General features: G+C 44.2%; 1 protein-coding gene across 2 annotated transcripts in view; it reads right to left on the bottom strand.

Moving 5' to 3' along the window:
• Window positions 1–300: 300 nt before the first annotated feature.
• The window catches only part of LOC132395817 (SH2B adapter protein 2), a 155111-nt gene continuing 135627 nt past the window's right edge, over window positions 301–19784 (bottom strand). For both annotated transcript variants that reach the window (XM_059972902.1, XM_059972900.1), the window contains one exon: window positions 301–3495. In XM_059972902.1, coding sequence (XP_059828885.1) covers window positions 3197–3495 — 299 coding nt within the window. In that variant the 3' untranslated portion in view covers window positions 301–3196. The remainder of the gene's footprint in view (window positions 3496–19784) is intronic.

Here is a 19784-nt window from a genome sequence, read left to right as displayed (position 1 = left end):
GAGTGGGCTGAATGATGGCAGATGGAGTTTAATGCTGATAAATGTGAGGTGCTACATTTGGCAGGAATAATCCAAATAGGACATACATGGTAAATGGTAGGGCATTGAAGAATGCAGTAGAACAGAGTGATCTAGGAATAATGGTGCTTAGTTCCCTGAAGGTGGAATCTCATGTGGATAGGGTGGTGAAGAAAGCTTTTGGTATGCTGGCCTTTATAAATCAGAGCATTGAGTATAGGAGTTGGGACATAATGTTAAAATTGTACAAGGCATTGGTAAGGCCGAATTTGGAGTATTGTGTACAGTTCTGGTCACTGAATTATAGGAAAGATATCAATAAAATAGAGAGAGTACAGAGAGGATTTACTAGAATGTTACCTGGGTTTCAGCACCTAAGTTACAGGGAAAGGTTGAACAAGTTAGGTCTTTATTCTTTGGAGCGTAGAAGGTTGAGGGGGGACTTGATAGAGGTATTTAAAATAATATGGGGAATAGATCGAGTTGACGTGGATAGGCTTTTTCCATTGAGAGTAGGGGAGATTCAAACAAGAGGACATGAGTTGAGAGTTAGGGGGCAAAAGTTTAAGGGTAACACGAGGGGGAATTTCTTTACTCAGAGAGTGGTAGCTGTGTGGAATGAGCTTCCAGTAGAAGTGGTAGAGGCAGGTTCGGTATTGTCATTTAAAGTAAAATTGGATAGGTATATGGACAGGAAAGGAATGGAGGGTTATGGGCTGAGTGCGGGCCAGTGGGACTAGGTGAGTGTAAGTGTCGGCTCGGACTAGAAGGGCCAAGATGGCCTGTTTCTGTGCTGTAATTGTTATATGGTTATAAAAATCATTGGACTCTAGTAAGGTGCCAAAGGACTGGAAAATTACAAATGTTACTCCACTCTTTAAGAAAGGAGGATTGAAATTATAGACCAGTTAGCCTGACCTCAGTGGTTGGGAAGATGTTAGAGTCAATCGTTCAGGATGAGGCGATGGAGTACTTGGTGACACAGGACAAGATAGTACAAAGTCAGCATGGTTTCCTTCAGGGAAAATCTTGCATGACAAACCTGTTGGATTTCTTTGAGGAGATTACACATAGGATAGATAAAGGGGATGCAGTGCATGTTATATATTTGGACTTTCAGAAGGCCTTTGACAAGGTGCCACACATGAGGCTACTTACCAAGTTAAGAGCCCATGGCATTACAGGAAAGTTACTAACATGGTTAGAGCATTGGCTGATTGGTAGGAGGCAGCGACTGGGAATAAGAAGATCCTTTTTCTGGTTGGCTGCCAGTGACTAGTGGTGTTCCACAGGGGTTGGTGTTGGGACCTTCTTTTTATGCCGTATATTTACATTTACATGATGGGATAGATGGCTTTGTTGTCAAGTTTGCAGATGATACAAAGATTGGTGGAGGAGCAGGTAGTTTTGAGGAAACAGGTGTGATGCAGAGGACTTAGATTAGCAGAATGGACAAGAAAGTGGCAAATGAAATACAATGTTAGAAAATACACAGTCACGCACTTTGGTAGTAGAAATAAATGTGCTGATTATTTTCTAAACAGGAAGAAAACCCAGGAATCTGAGATGCAGAGGGACTTGGGAGTCCTTGTGTAGAACACCCTGAAGGTTGACTTGCAGGTTGAGTCAGTGGTGAGGAAGACAAATGCCACGTTAGCATTCATTTCAAGAGGTCTAGAATACAAGGGCAGGGATGTGATGCTGAGGCTTTATAAGGCATTGGTGAGGCCTCACCATTAGTATTGTGAACAGTTTTGGGCCCCTCATCTTAGAAAAGATGTGCCAGCATTGGAGAGGGTCCAGAGGAGGTTCACAAGGATGATTCCAGGATCGAAAGGGTTATCATACAAGAAAAGTTTGATGGCTCTGGTTCTGTACCCATTAGAATTCAGAAGGATGTGGGGCAGATCTCGTTGAAACCTTTCTAATGTTGACAGGCCTAGACAGAGTAGATGTGGAAAGGATGTTTCCCATAGTGGGAGAGTCTCAGACAAAAGGGCATAGCCTCAGGATAGAGGGGAACCCCTTCGAAACAGCAATGTGGGGAAATTTCTTTATCTAAAGGATGGTGAATTTGTGGAATTTGTTGCCACATACAGCTGTGGAGGCCAAGTTGTTTGAGGTATTTAAGGCAGAGCTTGATAGGTTCTTAATTGGACATGGCACCAAAGGCTAAAGGGAGAAAACCGGGAACTGGGGCTGAGGAGATTTTAAAAAAAGGATCTGCCATGATTGAATGGCCTATTCTGCTCCTGTGTTTTATGGTCTTTCATTGATTTTTCTGTGTATCTTGTATTTACTGTGACTGCCTGCAAGAAAAGAAATCTCAAGAGTGGTGACATATACTCTATGCACTGTGATAATACATTTACTTTCTCCATGTTTAACCTCTCTATCCTACTCCAGTTTCTCTTTCAGTTAATGCTGACTCCAGCTCAGCTCTGGAGCTGTGGAGGGCATCAGCATTTCTGTCAATCTGGTTCCCTCACATAAAACAACATGGCAGCCAAGTCAATAATGTGTGGATCGCCTGCTCCACACAGCCCTCAGCCACCTTGGTCTGTCTGCCAGTCGTGTTGGTGGATAATAAACTGCAGAGACTGTCCACCACCATCCACAGGGAGTTGGGACCTCCCAATATTGAAGTGATTAGTGCACTACAGTGTACAAATACAGTAATATTAAAATAGTTTTCATACTTAAACAGGTTCCTCTCTAATCCCATCCTTTAGCATGATTGAACAGTTGAAATTACTGCTTGGTTTAAAGGTAACCACTCACTTCAAAATCTATCAACATTACCACGAAAGTCAAACAAAGGAAATGGCAAACAAATGGAGCCTTTAACCAGACCAAGCAAGAGCAATAATTTAGAAACTTACTTAAAAAATCACCCCTAGACAATATGATGATGTAGAACATTTCAGCCCTAGTATACAGTCCACCAAAGCTCTTTCTTTACTGTAATTGTGAAAAATATATAGAAAAGAAATTTAATCAGGTTAATCAGTGTCATCTGGGGCTGAAGCACGTATGGCATCAGTCACCTCACAGTTCATATGAACCCCTCCATTGGTGCAGTCCACATCATCTTTGTCACCAATAGTCAAACAGGGAAGCTGCTTCTTTTCACCTTTCCAAACACTCTCATGGGTGCGCATTATTGTATTCCTTTGTATCAGTAAAAAGAATACTGATTTTCTACAGCTCGAATTCGATTTCTTGGCACATCACTATCATGGTAGTCCTCTGAGACGGCAGGTGGAGGTTGCAACAGATGCTCGGAAGTATTGCTGCGCACAGAGAGGGCAGTCTCTACTCTGTTGTTTACTGGCAGGTCTTCAGTCTGGACAACGGGTGAAAGGCTCCGAGAAACTGCATTGGGAAAGGAATGTTGTGGCTGATCAGCATCACCACTGGGGCTGGGTTGTATCAGGGCACCTGGAGGCACGTTGCTGGTTGAAGATGGACTCACTTCTGCAAAGAATCATAACAAGGAAGATATATTTTTTCATAAAGAGTCCTTGGACTTTCAAACTAACAGTGACAATAGAATGTAGGATTGCATTATGCTCTCTTGCTTTGCCAAAATGTTAAGATTCATCTTTGCCTCTCCTCTGTTAAACCCCTGAAGAATTAATAATATTCTATTCTCTTTCTTCAAAGCACCAGTCTGCTTAATATATTCTCAGCAAACTCATCATCCCAGGAATCAATCTAGTGATTTTCTGTTATATTTCTTCAATCACAAATAAATCCCTCTTTGGACGGGGAGACCAGGCCTATGTGTAGTATCCAGTTGCCATCTTACTAAGGTTCTATACAACTGCAGTATGATAGTGTACCTTGTACTCAGATCATCTTGCATAAATGCTGTTGTATGATCTGTCTTCCTAACAGCCTGCTGAATCCACGTTAGCTTTCAGTGATTTATGCATAGAAAATAAAAAACAGAATACACAAACTCCCTATTTTCCTCACAGAGGGAGAACGGTACACAGAATGAGCTGCCAGAGGAAGTGGTAAAGGCAGGTATAATCACAATGTGAAGGCGAGATGGACAGGTTTACAGATAAGAAAGGTTTGGAAGGATATGGATCAAACCAGGGCAAGTGGGATTAGTTCAGAAGGCACCTCAGTTGGCAGAGATAAATGGGCCAAAGGGCCCATTTCCATGCTGTATAATTCCAAGAGGAACAACCTGGTCCATTTAAAGATGTAAACCTTTCAGTCACTCACAAGTTAATGTAAGGGGGACAGTACAGTGTTAATTGCAAGACTCTAAGGAGCATTGATGTACAGAGGGATACTGGGGTCTAAGTTCATAGCCCTTGAACATGGCTGCACAGGTTGATAGAGTGTTAGAGAAGGTGTACAATATGCTTGCCTTTATCCGTGAAGGCATTGAGATCTGACTGGTAAATAGTGCGGACTATTATCTAAAAGGGGAGAAGGTTCAACGTCAGAGGTGCAGAGGAACTTAGGAGTTCTCGTGCAAGACTCCCAGAAGGTTAATTTACAGGTTGTGTCTGTGGTAAAGAAGGCAAATTCAATGTTGGCATTTATTTCAAGGGGAATAGAATATAAAAGCAAGGAGATAATGCTGAATCCTTATAAGACACTAGTCAGGCCGCACTTGAAATATTATTAACTGTTTTGGGCCCCATGTCTCAGAAAGGATGTGTTGTCATTAGATGGAGTCCAGAGGAGGTTCACAAGGATGATTCCAGGAATGATCGATGGGGGATCTTTCTGGTACCAGAGAGGGGAGATTTCCTTTTGATCACTGGGGGATTGCTCTGTTGCTGAAGAGGGACCATAAGACATAGGAGCAGAATCAGGCCATTCAGCCCATCAAATCTTCTCCATTATTGCCACTCCCTGATCCCACTCAACCTCATACATCTGCCTTCTCACTGTATCCTTTGATGCCCTGACCGATCAGAAAACAATCAACTTCTGTCTTAAATATACCTATGGACTTAACCTCCACCGATGCCTGTGGCACAGCATTCCATAGATTTACTAGTCACTGGCTAAAATTTTCTCCTTACTTCTGTTCTAAAGGGTCACCCCTCAATAATGAGACTGTGCCTTCCAGTTCTGCATATCACCACCATAGGAAACATCCTCTCCACATTCAGCCTATCTAGTCCTTTCAACATTTGGTAGGTTTCAATGAGGCCCCCCCACCCCCTGCATTCTTCTAAATTCCAGTGAGTACAGACCCAAAGCTGCCAAACACTCAAATGCTTCTCATATTTAACCCCATCATGACTGGAATCATTGACGTGAACTTCCTCTGGACTCTCTCCAATGACAACGCATCCTTTCTAAGATATGAGGTCCAGAATTGTTGACAATACTCTAATGCTGCCTGACCCGTGTCTTATAAAGACCTGCTACTCTGCCCATAGAATGTTACCCAGGTTTTCTGCATTTTGAAGATGGACTTGGACTATTCTATACTGGTTTTCTTGCCAGAGCTTTCTAGTTTCTTTCTTTGTGTATGAGGGAGGGAGATTTGGGGGGTGGGGTCGATGTGATATTGTTTTTTGTTTGCATTTTTATGTGGGGAGGAGGGATTTAGGAGTTGATGACTGTGCTGCCATTCTTTTCTTTCTTAGTTTCGTGGCTACCTGGAGAAGAATTTCAGAGTTGTATACTTCGATAATAAATTAACTTTGAGCCTTTGTGATGACTTTTTAGAGCAACTCGTGGTTGAACCCACTTGGGAGATCAGCTGTTCTGGATTGGGTGTTGTGCAAGGACACAGAATTGATTAAAGAGCTTAAGGTAAGCCTTTAGGAACACCTGATCGTAATGTGATAGAATTCACCCTATAATTTGAGAAGGAGAAACTAAATCAGATGTATCAGTATTACAGTGGAGTAAATGAAATTACAGAGGTATGGGAGAGGAGCTGGCCAAAACTGTTTGGAAAAGAACACTGGCAGGGATGATGGCAGAGAATCAATGGTTGAAAATCCTTGGAGCAATTCGGAAGGTGCAGTTATATTCTGTATCCTAAATCAAAGAGGAAAAAGTATTCTAAAGGCAGGATAACAACCATGACTGACAAGAGAAGTTAAAAACACAATAAAAGCTAAAAGGAGGGCACATAATGGAGCAAAAATTAAGAGGAAGTCAAGAGACTGGAGGCTTTTAAAAATTTACAAAAGGCAACTAAGAAATTCATAAAGAAGGGAAAGATGGAATACAAATGTAAGCAAGCCAATAATATCAAAGATACCAAAAGTTTCTTCAGATAAATGGAATATAAAAGAGAGGCGAGAGTAGATATCAGACAGCTGGAAAATTATGTTGGAGGGTTATTAATGGGGGACAAGGAAATGGTGGATGAACTGAATAAGTATCTTGCAACAGTCTTTGCCATGGAAGAGACTAGCAGTTTTCTGGAAGTTCGAGTGTGTCAAGGGGCGAAGTGTGTGGAGCTACCAATACTAGGGAAAAGGTTCATGGGAAACTGAAAGGTCTGTAGGTAGATAAGTCACCTGGACAAATTGGTGTACACCCCAGGGTTCTGAAAGAGGTGGCAGAAGAGATTGTGGAGGCATTAGTAATGATCTTTCAAGAATCAATTGGTTTTGGCATAGTTACAAAGGAATGGAAAATTGCATATAACACTACATTCTTCAAGAAGGCGGAGAGACAGAAGAAAGGATATTATAGGCCAGTTAGTCTGACTTCAGGATGTGGTTTCAGGGTACTTAGAAGCACATGATAAAATGGGCCATAGTCAACATAATTTCCTTAAGGGAAAATCTTACCTGACAAATTTGTTGGAATTCTTTGAAGAAACAACAAGCAGGATAGACAAAGGAGAATTGATGGATGTTGTGTACCTGGATTTTCAGAATGCCTTTGACAAGGTGCTGCACATGAGGCTACTGAACAAATTAAGAGCCCCTGATATTACAGGAAAGATAATAGTATAGCTAATTGGCAGGAGTCAGAGTGGAAATAAAGGGAGCCTTTTTTGCTTAGCTGCCAATGACGAGTGATGTTCCACAGGGGTCTGCGTTGGGACCAATTCGTTTTACGTTACATGTCAATAACCTGGATGATGGAATTGATGGCTCTGTGGCCAAGTTTGTGGACAATATGGAGATAGGTGTAAGGGCAGTCAGTGTTGAGGAAGTAGAGAGGCTACAGAAGGACAAACATATTAGGAGAATGGGCAAAGAAATGGCAGATGGACTATAGTGTTGGGAAGCGTATGGTCAGTCATGCACTTTGGTAGAGTAAATAAAAGGGGAGTCTATTTTGTAAAAGGAAAGAAAATTCAAAAGTCTGGAGGTGCAAAGGGACTTGGGAATCCTCATGCACGGTTCCCTAAAGATTAAATTTCAGGTTGAGTTGATGGTGAGAAAAGCAAATGCAATGTTAGCATTCATTTCAACAGGACGAGAATATAAAAGCAAGGATGTCATGTTGAGGTTTTTTAAAGCACTGCTGAGGCCTCACTTGGAGTATTGTGAGCACGTTTGGGCCCCTTATCGAAGATAGGCTGTGCTGACATTGGAGGGGGTTCAAAGGAGGTTCACGAAAATAATTCTGGGGTTGAAAGGCTTGTCATATGAGAAGCTTTGGATTGCTCTGGGACTCTACTCACTGGATTTCAGAAGAATGAGGGGTGACATTGAAACCTATTGAATATTGAAAAACTTTGATAGACTGGATGTGGAGAGTAGTTTTCCTATGATGGGGGAGATCAGAGGAAACAGACTGGAAATAGAGGGGCGTCCTTTTAGAACAGGGATGTGGAGGAACTGTACTGAACAGTAGCCCTCATGTCATCATAGAATGACTTGATGATACTTTGGAGTTTCGGGGGACAGCTGATCTTGAGGAATCTGGAAGAGCCCATCCCTGCTGACGAGGTCGAATGCCCTGGTGAAGTCAATGAAAGTGACATAGAGGGGTTTCTGTTGTTCCTTGCATGTATCCTGGAGTTGATGGAGTGAGAAAATCATGTCGACAGTTCTCCTTGCGCAAAAATCACACTGGGACTCAGGGTAGACCTGTTCTGCCAGAGTTTGTAGACGTGCCAGAGTTAAACCAGCAAATACTTTGCTGACAATACTCAGGAAGGAAATACCCCTGTAGTTGTTGCAGTCGCTCCTATCACCCTTGTTCTTGTACAAAGTGACGATTTTGGAGTTGCGCATATCCTGTGGTACGGCTCCTTCCCTCCAGCACTGACGGAGGACCTCATGTAAAGGTTGGAGGAGTGAGTTCTTGTAGTGTTTGATCAGGTCTGGAGGAATCCCATCATTTCCAGGAGCTTTCCCTGGGGCCAGACTGTCAATTGCCTTGCTGAGGTCCTCAATGGTTGGTACGGAGTTGAGTTCATCCATGACTGGTAGACAATCAATGGCTGAGCTAACAACAGCATTTTCCCTCGAGTAGAGCTCAAAGTAGTGTTCTACGCAGAGTTCCATCTGCTTGCTTTTATCGCTGATTATTTCACCGCTGGATGACTTCGGGGGTGCCGTCTTGCTCTGCGATTGGCCAAGGGCCTTCTTGATACCATCATACATTGATCATGATGTTGCCTGTCTCAGCTGCTGTCTGAATGTCCTCACTGAGCTGGAGCCAGTACTCATTTGCACACTGCCTTGCAGTCTGTTGCACTTTGCTTCTAGCAGCTCGAAGTGCTTGGAGTGTTTGGTCGGATGGTGAGCGCTTGTACTCTGTGAGAGCTGCATGCTTGGCTTTGATGACAGAAGTCATGATGTTGGACTTTGCCTCAAACCAGTCACTGCTCTTTGTGGTCTTTCTTCCAAAGATAGAGAGTGCTGGTTCATGGATGGTGTCATGAAGGTATGACCATTGTTCTGTTGCAGTATCTCCTTGTGAGGAGGTAGTCATAGCACCCTGTACTACTTGATTAGGCCCTGGAGATTTAGCTACCTTCATACATTTTAAGATACTGTCACCTCATCTGCTGTAATATGGACTATCCACAATACATCCCCATTCTGAATTCTTCTCGAGGATTCATAACCTTCTTCATGGTAAAGACAGAGGAGGAATGTTCATTTGAGAACTTTGCCAGAACCGCGGTCAGAGGAAATATCAGATGGGGTGCCAAACTGAGCAACCTATGTGCTGATGCATGTCCAAGCCACATCTGCAGCCATCATCGATGTTAGAGGGACACCTGGTGGTACTGCCCATCGTGGTAAGAAGGTGCGTGAAACAATGGGGGGAGAGGACCGACAAGGTCCACATTGACATGGTCAAACCATCGCTCAGGGACCTCAAAAGGTGCCAATGGAACCTGGACAGGATGGTTAATTTTTGCCCGCTGGCACCCCACACAGGCTGCAGTCCAATAATACACATCCTTTCAAAGACTGATCCCCACAAACTTTAGTACAACCAGTTTCTGTGAGGCCTTCTGGACCGGATGCAAGAAGCCATGTAGGGAGTCCAAAACAATCCACTTTCAGTTTGCGGACACGATGGGGCGAGGGCAACCGGTTGAGACATTGCATGGAAGGGAAACCCCAGATACCCCGAACTTAATGTCAGTCAATTGCACACTAATGACTACTGTTTGGTAAGCCTGGGCCTCTGAGTCAGTAACTCAGACGGCTGCCATAACTACATAGTCAACCCCTATGTGTGTGGCCTCAATGGTTGGCCGTGAAAGATAATCAGCCAAGGCATTATTTTTCCCCTTCATGTGTATATCACTTGGGAACTTGGACGTAGGCCAGTTGGCATTGCTGTCTTTCAGACTAAGGGTCTGATATATTGGTCATCGTGTGCACGAGGGGTTTGTGGTCAGTGAATGCTGTGAAAAAAGTGTGGGATGATGGGAATTCCATAATAGCGGCTACTTCTGTGGGAGGGTTTTGTACCTTCTGCGAAGATGTGATGGTTGAGAAAGTCAATGGTTGACAACCCAAGCTGGCATTCAACCAGGTTAATAATTAACCCATGTTTGCTTAAACGCTTGAACAAGTGCAGAGATGAGATACAAATTCAGATTTAGACATCATTCAGGTAAACAAAAAGAAAATCTAAGTCTTTTAATATAGAGCCCATCATCCATTGGAAAATCTGTGCTGCATTTTTCAGTTCAGTGCAGGATTTCATGCGCAGGAACTCAAAAAGGCCAATTGGGGTTATCACAGCTGTTTTTGGAATGTCCTCCAAGCACACAAGCACCTGATGGTACCAACTAACTAGAATGACTGGAAAAAAACTAACTTCCCAGCTAAACATGCTGAAAAGTCTTGGATGTATGGTGTCAGGTAACAATCGGGGTAGAGGGGTATGCAATAGAGAAATTCTAGGCAGTTTCTAGGGTAGGTTACATGGTCGGCACAACATTGTGGGCCAAAGGGCCTGTAATATGTTGTAGATTTCTGTGTTCTAAGTTCACAACGCCCTTGATAACGCACCCATGAAGGACTATAGAGAGCTTGCTAAAATGGCTGATAGTCTACACTCAGCTAGGCAGCGCTGCATCATTCCTCCTCCTTCCTCTACCTCAGTAAAGCCCCCAACATGAGGACACTGTGGCTGTGAAATAGATGACACCTGGTTTGTGTTTTTGCCATGCTCACTTTGGTATGAACACTAGGAAGTGCTGAATGCCTTGTAACTTCAACAGCACCAGCACAATGGAACATTGGAAGTCTGCGAACACCATAGGTTCCAGTTGCAGGCTTGTGTTCAGGGCAAACAGTGACATGGGTGCTCAAGTGAATGTGCTGCCAGTAACTCCTATAGACGAGGAGGCAAAGAGTGACAAAACCTCACTGAAGGCCCCCAATGGCAGCCCCAACGGGTGACGTTCTGCTTCAGTGGATGATGTTACACATGGGACTTCATCCTGACTAAAGGAGTAGACCTCTGTTTGGAAAAAAGCCTCTGGCTACCCACATGATCAATGCCTCTCATCATCTTATACACACCCATCAGGTCACCTCTCATCCTCCATCGCTCCAAGGAGAAAAGGCCAAGTTCACTCAACCTATTCTCATAAGGCATGGTACAGGAAATGTCCTTGTAAATCTCTTCTGAATTCTCTCTGTAGTATCTGCATCCTTCCTGCAGTGAGGAAACCAGAACTGAACTGAGTACTCCAAGTGGAGTCTGACCAGGGTTTTATATAGCTGTAACATTACCTCATACTCTTGAACTCAATCCCAAGGTTGATGAATGCCAACACACCATACGCCTTCTTAACAACAGTGCCAACCTGTGCATGGACCCAAAGATCTTCCTGATCCTCCACACTGCCAAGAGTTTTAACATTAATATTATATTCTGTCTTCACATTTGACCTATCGAAGTGAACTGACTATCTACAACACCCCCAACTTTTGTGTCATCAACAAACTGACTAACCCACCCTGCAACTTCATTATCCAGGTCATTTATGAAAATCACAAAGAGGAGAGGTCCCAGAACAGATCACTGCGGAACACCACTGGCTTTGGCGTGAACAGGCAGAGGCAAGGGTAGGTTCCGGTAAGTTGTTGTTTTTTATTTTCATTCGATTTCTTTTTGAACTAGTAAGTTTACAGAGAATGCCAGGCAGGATGCTGGAATGCTCCTCTTGCAGGATGTGGGAAGTCAGGGAGACCTGCGGTGTCCCTGACAACATCACCTGCAAGAAGTGCATCCAGCTGCAGCTCCTACAAAACCGCATTCGGGAACTGGAGCAGGAGCTGGATGACCTCCGGATCATTCGGGAGAATGAGGAGTTTATAGATAGCAGCTACAGGGAGGCAGTTACGCCAGTGCACAGGTAATTGGGTTACCGTCAGGCAAGGGAAGGGGAAAGGGCAGGCAGAGCAGGGCTCCCTGTGGCCATTCCCCTCAACAACAAGTATACCGATTTGGATACTATTGGGGGGGGGGGTTGGCTTACCTGGGACAAGCTGTGGCAGCTGGATCTCTGGCACTGAGTCTGGTTCTGCAGTGCAGAAGGGAGGGAGGAAGAAGAGGAGAGCGGTAGTGATAGGGGACTCCATAGTCAGGTGCACAGACAGGAGGTTCTGTGGTCGTGACAGAGACTCCCGGATGGTTTGTTGCCTCCCGGGTGCCAGGGTCAGGGATGTCTCTGATCACGTACACAGCATTCTGAAGTGGGAGGATGATCAGCCAGATGACATAGGTAGAAAAAGTCAAGAGGTCCTGAAGAGTGAGTACAGAGAGCTTGGTAGGAAGTTGAAAAACAGGACCTCAAGGGCAGTAATCTCCGGATTGCTGCCTGTGCCACGTGCCAGTGAGGGTAAGAGTAGGATGCTCTGGCAGATGAACACGTGGCTGAGAAACTGGTGTAGGGGGCAGGGTTTCGGATTTCTAGATCATTGGGACCTCTTCTGGGGCAGATGGGACCTGTACAAGAGAGACAGGTTACACCTGAACTACAAGGGGACCAATATACTTGCAGGGAGGTTTGCTAGTGTTATTGGGGAGGGTTTAATCTAGATTTGCAGGGGGATGGGAACCAGAGTGCCAGAGTAGATAGTGGAATGGGGGTAAAAATAAATGATGTTAGTAGTTCATGCAAAGTCATAAATAGTAAGGTTGTGTGTGGTGGTAACAATCTTCTGAGGTGTGTATATTTCAATACAAGGAGTATTGTGGGAAAGGCAGACGAGCTGAGGGCCTGGATTGACATGTGGAATTATGACATCATAGCCATTATGCAGCATAATACACAACAGCCTCTCCGGACTCTGGATTGGGGATTGCCAAACGTTATGTGGATTTTCTGGTGTAGTCTGTTTTGTCATGTGCCTTTTTGTGATATCATTCTGGAGGAACGTTGTCTCATTTTTTAACTGTATTGCATTTATGGTTTCTAAATGACAATAAACTGAATCTGAATTACTGAAACTTGGCTACAGGAGGGGCAGGCCTGGCAGCTCAATGTTCCAGGGTTGCGATGTTTCAGACGTGATAGAGGCAGAGGGATGAAGGGTGGCGGGGTTGGTTAGCATTGCTAGTCAGGGAAAATATTACAGCAGTGCTTCAGCAGGAAGGATTAGAGGGCTTGTCTATCAAGGCCATATGTGTGGAGCTGAGAAACAGGAAAGGTATGACCACGTTAATAGGGTTGTATTATAGACCACCCAATAGTCAGCGAGAATTGGAGGAGCAAATCTGCAGAGAGATAACAGACAACTGCAGGAGACAGAAAGTTGTGATTGTAGGGGATTTTAATTTTCCACACGCTGATTGGGACTCCCATTCTGTTAAAGGTCTAGATGGGTTAGAGTTTGTGAAATGCGTTCAGGAAAGTTTTCTAAATCAACATATAGAGGTACCAACTAGGGCGGATGCAATATTAGATCTCCTATTAGGAAATGAGTTAGGGCAGGTGACGGAAGTGTGTGTAGGAGAACACTTTGGTTCCAGTGATCATAACATCATTAGTTTCAACTCGATCATGGATAAAGATAGATCTGGTCCTCGGGTTGAAGTTCTAAACTGGAAAAAGGCCAAATTTGAAGAAATGAGAAAGGATCTAAAAAGCATGGATTGGGACAGGCTGTTCACTGGCAAGGGTGTGATTGGTAAGTGGGAGGCCTTCAAAGGAGAAATTTTGAGAGTGCAGAGTTTGTATGTTCCTGTCAGGGTTAAAGGCAAAGTGAATAAAAATAAGGAACCTTGGTTCTCTAGGGATATTGGAACTCTGATAAAGAGGAAGAGAGAGATGTCTAGGAAATGGTGCAAATAAGGTACTTGAGGAGTATAAAAAGAGCAAAAAAAATACTTAAAGAAATCAGGAGGGCTAAAAGAAGACATGAGGTAGCTTTGGCAGTCAAAGTGAAGAATAATCCAAAGAGCTTCTACAGGTATATTAAGAGCAAAATGATAGTAAGGGATAAAATTGGTCCTCTTGAAGATCAGAGTGGTAGGCTATTTATGGAACCAAAAGAAACGGGGGAGATCTTAAAGGCAACACCAGTGAATCTGCAGATGCTGGTAATAAATAAAAACACAAACTGCTGGCAGAACTCAACAGCCAGACAGCATCTATGGGAGGAGGTAGTGACAATGTTTCGGGCCGAACCCCTTCATCAGGAGTGAAGTAACATGGGATGGTGGAGGGGGGATAAGAAGTGGGGGGAGGGATAAAGTAGAGAGCTAGGAAGTGATAGGCTGGAGGGAAATGGGCTAGTGGGGAAGGTGGAGAATTATGGGAAATAAAAGAGAAAGAAAGGTAGGGCTGGGGGGAAATTGTAGTGAGGAGGGAAAAGAGAGAGAAAGAGAACTAGACTAAAATAATAGATAGGGATGAGGGTAATGGGGGGCAGGGGTATCAACGGAGGTCTGAGAGTTGGATGTTCATGCCGGCATGTAGGAGGCTACCTAGGCGGGAGATAAGGTATTGCTCCATCGACCTGCGTGTGGCCTCATCTTGACGGTAGAGGAGGCCATGGACAGACATGTCGGAGTGGGAGTGGTCTGCGGAATTGAAGTGTGTGGCCACAGGGAGATCCCACCACTGCTGGAGGACCGAGCACCGGTGTTCGGCGAAATGGTCTCCCAGTCTGCGGCGAGTCTCCCCAATGTATAAGTGGCCACATCGGGAGCACCGGATACAGTATATCACCCCAGTTGACTCGCAGGTGAAGGGGTGCCTCACCTGAAAGGACTGTCTGGGGCCTAGGATGGTGGTGAGGGAAGAAGTGTGGGGGCAGGTGTAGCACTTCTTCCATTTGCAGGGATAAGTGCCAGGAGGGAGGTCGGTGGGGAGGGATGGGGAGGATGATCGCGTAGGGAGTGATCCCTGCGGAAAGCCGAGAGTGGGGGGGAGGGGAAGATGTGGCTAGTGGTGGGATCCCGTAGGAGGTGGCAGAAGTTACGGAGGATTATACGTTGGATCTGTAGGCTGGTAGAGTGATAGGTGAGGACCAGGGGGATTCTATCCCTGGTGGGTTGTCGGGGGGAAGGGGTGAGGGCAGAGGTGCGTGAAATACGGGAGACGCGATGGAGGGCAGAGTTGATAGTGGATGAAGGGAAGCCCCTTTCTTTAAAAAAGGAAGACATCTCCTTTGTGCTAGAATGAAAGGCCTCATCCTGAGAGCAGATGCAGCGGAGGAATTGAGAGAAAGGGATAGCATTTTTGCAGGAGACAGGGTGGGAGGAGGATTAGTCTAGGTAGCTGTGGGAGTTAGTAGGTTTGTAGTAGTCGTCGGTGGATAAATCTTAAATGTTTTTTTGGCGTCTGTATTTACTAAGGAAACTGGCATGGAGTCAATGGAAATAAGACAAACAGGTAGTGAAATCATGGAACCTATACAGATTGAAGAGGAGGAGGTGCTTGCTATCCTGAGGCAAATCAGAGTAGATAAATCCCTAAGACCTGACAGGGTACTCCCTCGGACCTTGAAGGAGACTAGTGTTGAAATTGCAGGGGACCTGGCAGAAATATTTAAAATGTCGGTATCTACGGGCGAGATGCCAGAGGATTGTTGGATAGCTCATGTTGTTCCGTTGTTTTAAAAAGGCTCTAAAAGTAATCCGGGAAATTATAGGCTGGTAAGTTTGACGTCGGTAGTAGGTGAATTATTTGAAGACTACTAAGAGATAGGATCTACAAGTATTTAGATAGACAGGGACTTATTAGGGAGAGTCAACAAGGCTTATTGCGTGGTAGGTCATGTTTAACAAATCTATTAGAGTTTTTCAAGGAGGTTACAAGGAAAGTGGATGAAGGGAAGTCAGTGGATGTTGTCTACATGGACTTCAGTAAGGCCTTTGACAAGACCCCGCATGGGAGGTTAGTTGGGAAGATTCAGTCGCTAGGTATACATGGTGAGTCAGTAAATTGGATTAGACATTGGCTCAGTGGGAGAAATCAGAGAGTGGTAGTGGAGGATTACTTCTCTGAGTGGAGGCCTGTGACTAATGGTGTGCCACAGGGATCAGTGCTGGGTCTATTGTTATTTGTCATCTAAATCAATGATCTGGATGTGGTAAATTGGATCAGAAAATTTGCTGATGACACAAAGATTGGAGGTGTAGAGGACAATGAGGAAGGTTTTCAAAGCTTGCAAGGGATCTGGACCAACTGGAAAAATGTGCTGAAAAATGGCAGATGGAATTTAATACAGACAAATGTGAGGTATTGCACTTTGGAAAGAAAAACCAAGGTAGAGCATACAAGGTAAATGGTAGGACACTGAGGAGTGCAGTAGAACAGAGGGATCTGGGAGTACAGATACAAAATTCCCTAAAAATGGCGTCACAGGTAGATAGGGTAGTAAAGAGAGCTTTTGGTACATTGGCCTTTATAAATCAAAGTACTGAGTATAAGAGTTGGAATGTTATGGTGAGGTTGTATAAGACATCGGTGAGGCCGAATTTGGAGTTTTGTGTGAAGTTTTGGTTATCAAATTACAGGAAGGATATTAATAAAGTTGAAAGAGTGCAGAGAAGGTTTACAAGGATGTTGCTGGGGCTTGAGAAACTGAGTTACAGAGAAAGGTTGAATAGGTTAGGACTTTATTCCCTGGAGCGTAGAAGAATGAGGGGTGATTTGATAGAGGTGTATAAGATTATGATGGGTATAGATAAAGTGAATGCAAGCAGGCTTTTTCCACCGAGGCTCGGGGAGAAAAAAACCAGAGGACATGGGTTAAGGGTGAAGGGGGAAAAGTTTAAAGGGAACATTGGGGGGGGGGCTTCTTCACACAGAGAGTGGTAGGATTGTGGAATGAGTTGCCAGATGAAGTAGTAAATGTGGGCTCACTGTTAATATTTAAGAAAAACTAGGACAGGTACATGGATGAGAGGTGTATGGAGGGATATGGGTAAGGTTCAGGTCAGAGGGACTAGGCAGAAAAATGGTTTCACACAGTCAAGAAGGGCAAAAAGGCCTGTTTCTGTGCTGTAATGTTCTATGGTGACTGACCTCCATGCAGGCTATGAACCATCTACAACCACCCTTTCCTTTCTGTGGGCAAGCCAATTCTGCATCGACAAAGCAAGGTCTCCTTGGATCCCATGCCTCATTACTTTCTGAATGAACCTCGTAAGGGGAACCTTATCAAATGCCTTATTAAAATCCACTATATCCACTGCTCTACCTTTATCAGTGTGTTTTGCTACATTGTCAAAGGTCTGTAAAAGGTGAGTTTTCGGAGATCGTTATTTATTGTGTTCAGGCAGGTGTCAAGCTGAGTCACCACTATTGCAGCTGTGTAATTGTTGAGTGATGCTACCAGGTAGTAGAATTTGGTGTCGTCAGTGGTGATTTCTTGCAGTTCAAACAGGGCCTCAGCTTGTACAAGCTAAGCTACAGCATCTTGCTTCCAAAACTCTAAAAGTTTCAAAGTGACTGTGATGGTCGACATAGAAAAATAGGAAATCTACAGCACAATACAGGCCCTTCAGCCCACAATGCAGTTCCGAAAATGTACTTACTTTAGAAATTACTTAGGGTTACCCATAAGCCCTCTATTTCCTTATGCTCCATGTACCTATCCAGGACACTCTTAAAAGACCTTATCATATCCGCCTCCATCATCATCGCTGGAAGTCTATTTCACACATTCATCACTCTCTGAGCAAAAACACCCTCCCTGACATCTCCTCTGTACCTGCCTCCAAGCAAATGAAAACCACGTCCTGTTGTGTCAGCCACATCAGCCCTGGGAAAAATCCTCTCACCATCCCACACACCCCCACCAGGTCACCTCCTATTCTCCGCTGCTCCAATGAGAAAAAGCCAAGTTCATTCAACCTATTCTCATAAGGCACGCACCCCATTCCAGGCAACATTCCCGCAAACCTCCCCTGAACCCCTCCCTCCAGTGCCTCCACATCCCTCCCACAATGAGGCGTCCAGAACTGAGCACAGCACTCCAAGTGGGGTCCCACCAGCAACCACATAGCTGCAACATTACCTCTCGGCTCTTGTGGGACTGAGTTTGTCCCAGGATTGATGAAGGCCGGTGCACCGTATGCCTTCTTAACCACAGAGTCAACCTGCACAGCAGTTTTTTTTAGCTTTCATTCCACTGAGATGCAACACTGAGCATCATAGGAAGTCATTCCTGCCTGTGGCCATCAAACTTTACTACTCCTCCCTCGGAGCGTCAGACACCCTGAGCCAATAGGCTGGTCCTGGAACTATTTCCACTTGACATGATTAACTTATTATTATTTAATCATTTATGGTTTTATATCGCTATGTTTCTTCACTATTCTTGGTTGGTGCGGCTGTAATGAAACCCAACTTCCCTCAGGATCAATAAGGTATGTCTGTCTGTCTGTCTGTTTGTGTCCTATGGACTCGGACCCCAAGATCCCTCTGATCCTCCACACTGCCAAGAGTCTTACCATTAATGCTATATTCTGCCATCATATCTGACCTACCAAAATGAACAACCTCACACTTATCTGGGTTGAACTCCATCTGCCACTTCTCAGCCCAGTTTTGCATCCTATCAATGCCCCACTGTAGCCTCTAACAAACCTCCACACTATCCACAACACCCCCAACCTTTGTGTCATCAGTAAATTTACTAACCCATCCCTCCACTTCCACAATCAGGTCATTCATAAAAATTGCAAAGAGAAGGGATCCCAAATCAGATCCCTGAGGTACACCACTGGTCACCGACCTCCATACAGAATATGACCCATGTTCAGTAACTCAGAAATCGTCCCAGATCATCAGGGTTACCAATGTAGGTTTTTGCAAATAAAATGATGTGAGGAGTTTTATGTTTAATGAAACCCATATCATATTTTATTGAACTCCAAAATCTAAACTCAAAAATGCACTTAAAATCTTTACATATTAACGTCATCACTTTAGACCAGACTCTTAATGAGAGACCCCAACTCAATACTGTGGTTGTGAATTGTGTCTACTTCTTCCCATTACGTTACTTACAATACCATCAAAGTTTGCCTTGCCCCAATTTAAAACTTTAATTTGTGGACCAGGACTATCCTTTTCTACAAGTACCTTAAAACTAATAGCATTATAGTGAGAAGGCAGGGGAATGGGACTAAAGAGGAGATTGGATCAACTCATGATGAAATGGCAGAGCAGACTCGATGGGCTGAATGGCTGACTTCTGCTCCTTTGTCTTATAGTCTTATGGTCACTGGTCCCACACCGACTCCCCAAGCTCTTGTCCTGCTCCAGTTCCCAAGAGTAGGTCCAGCTTTGCCCTCTTCCTGGTAAAGCCTTCAGTATAGTATATTGCATTGGGAAACATCCCTGGACACATTCAACAAATCCCACCCCATCAAAACCCTTAAGCACTAAACTAAACCCTTAAACATAGCCAGTCTATGTTAGAAAGGTTAAAATCCCTTACTTACAACGATCTTATTATTCTTGCAACTGTTTGTCATCTCCCTGCATACCTGTTCCTCTTTTACCCATAAACTATTTGTGGGCCTATAGTACGATTCCAACAAAGTGATTATTATAGAAACATAGAAAACCTACAGCACATTACAGGCTCTTTGGCCCACAATTCTGTGCTAAACTTATTTAGAAATTACCTAGCATTACCCATAAACCTCTACTTTTCTAAGCTCCATGTACCTATCCAGGAGTCTCTTAAAGGACCCTATCGTATCCTCCTCCACCACCATTTCCAGCAGCCTATTCCACGCAAATATCGTGTTCTTATTTTTCAGTTCCACCCATTAGGCCTCACTAAATGATCCCTCAGTAATTTCATCTTGAATTATTACTGAGATGTTCTCCTTAATGAGAAATGCGGCTGCCCTTCTCT

The sequence above is a fragment of the Hypanus sabinus genome, chromosome 6, assembly GCF_030144855.1.
Source record: "Hypanus sabinus isolate sHypSab1 chromosome 6, sHypSab1.hap1, whole genome shotgun sequence".
In the NCBI taxonomy this organism is placed as follows: Eukaryota; Metazoa; Chordata; class Chondrichthyes; order Myliobatiformes; family Dasyatidae; genus Hypanus; species Hypanus sabinus.
This window is presented reverse-complemented; position numbering and strand designations above follow the sequence as displayed.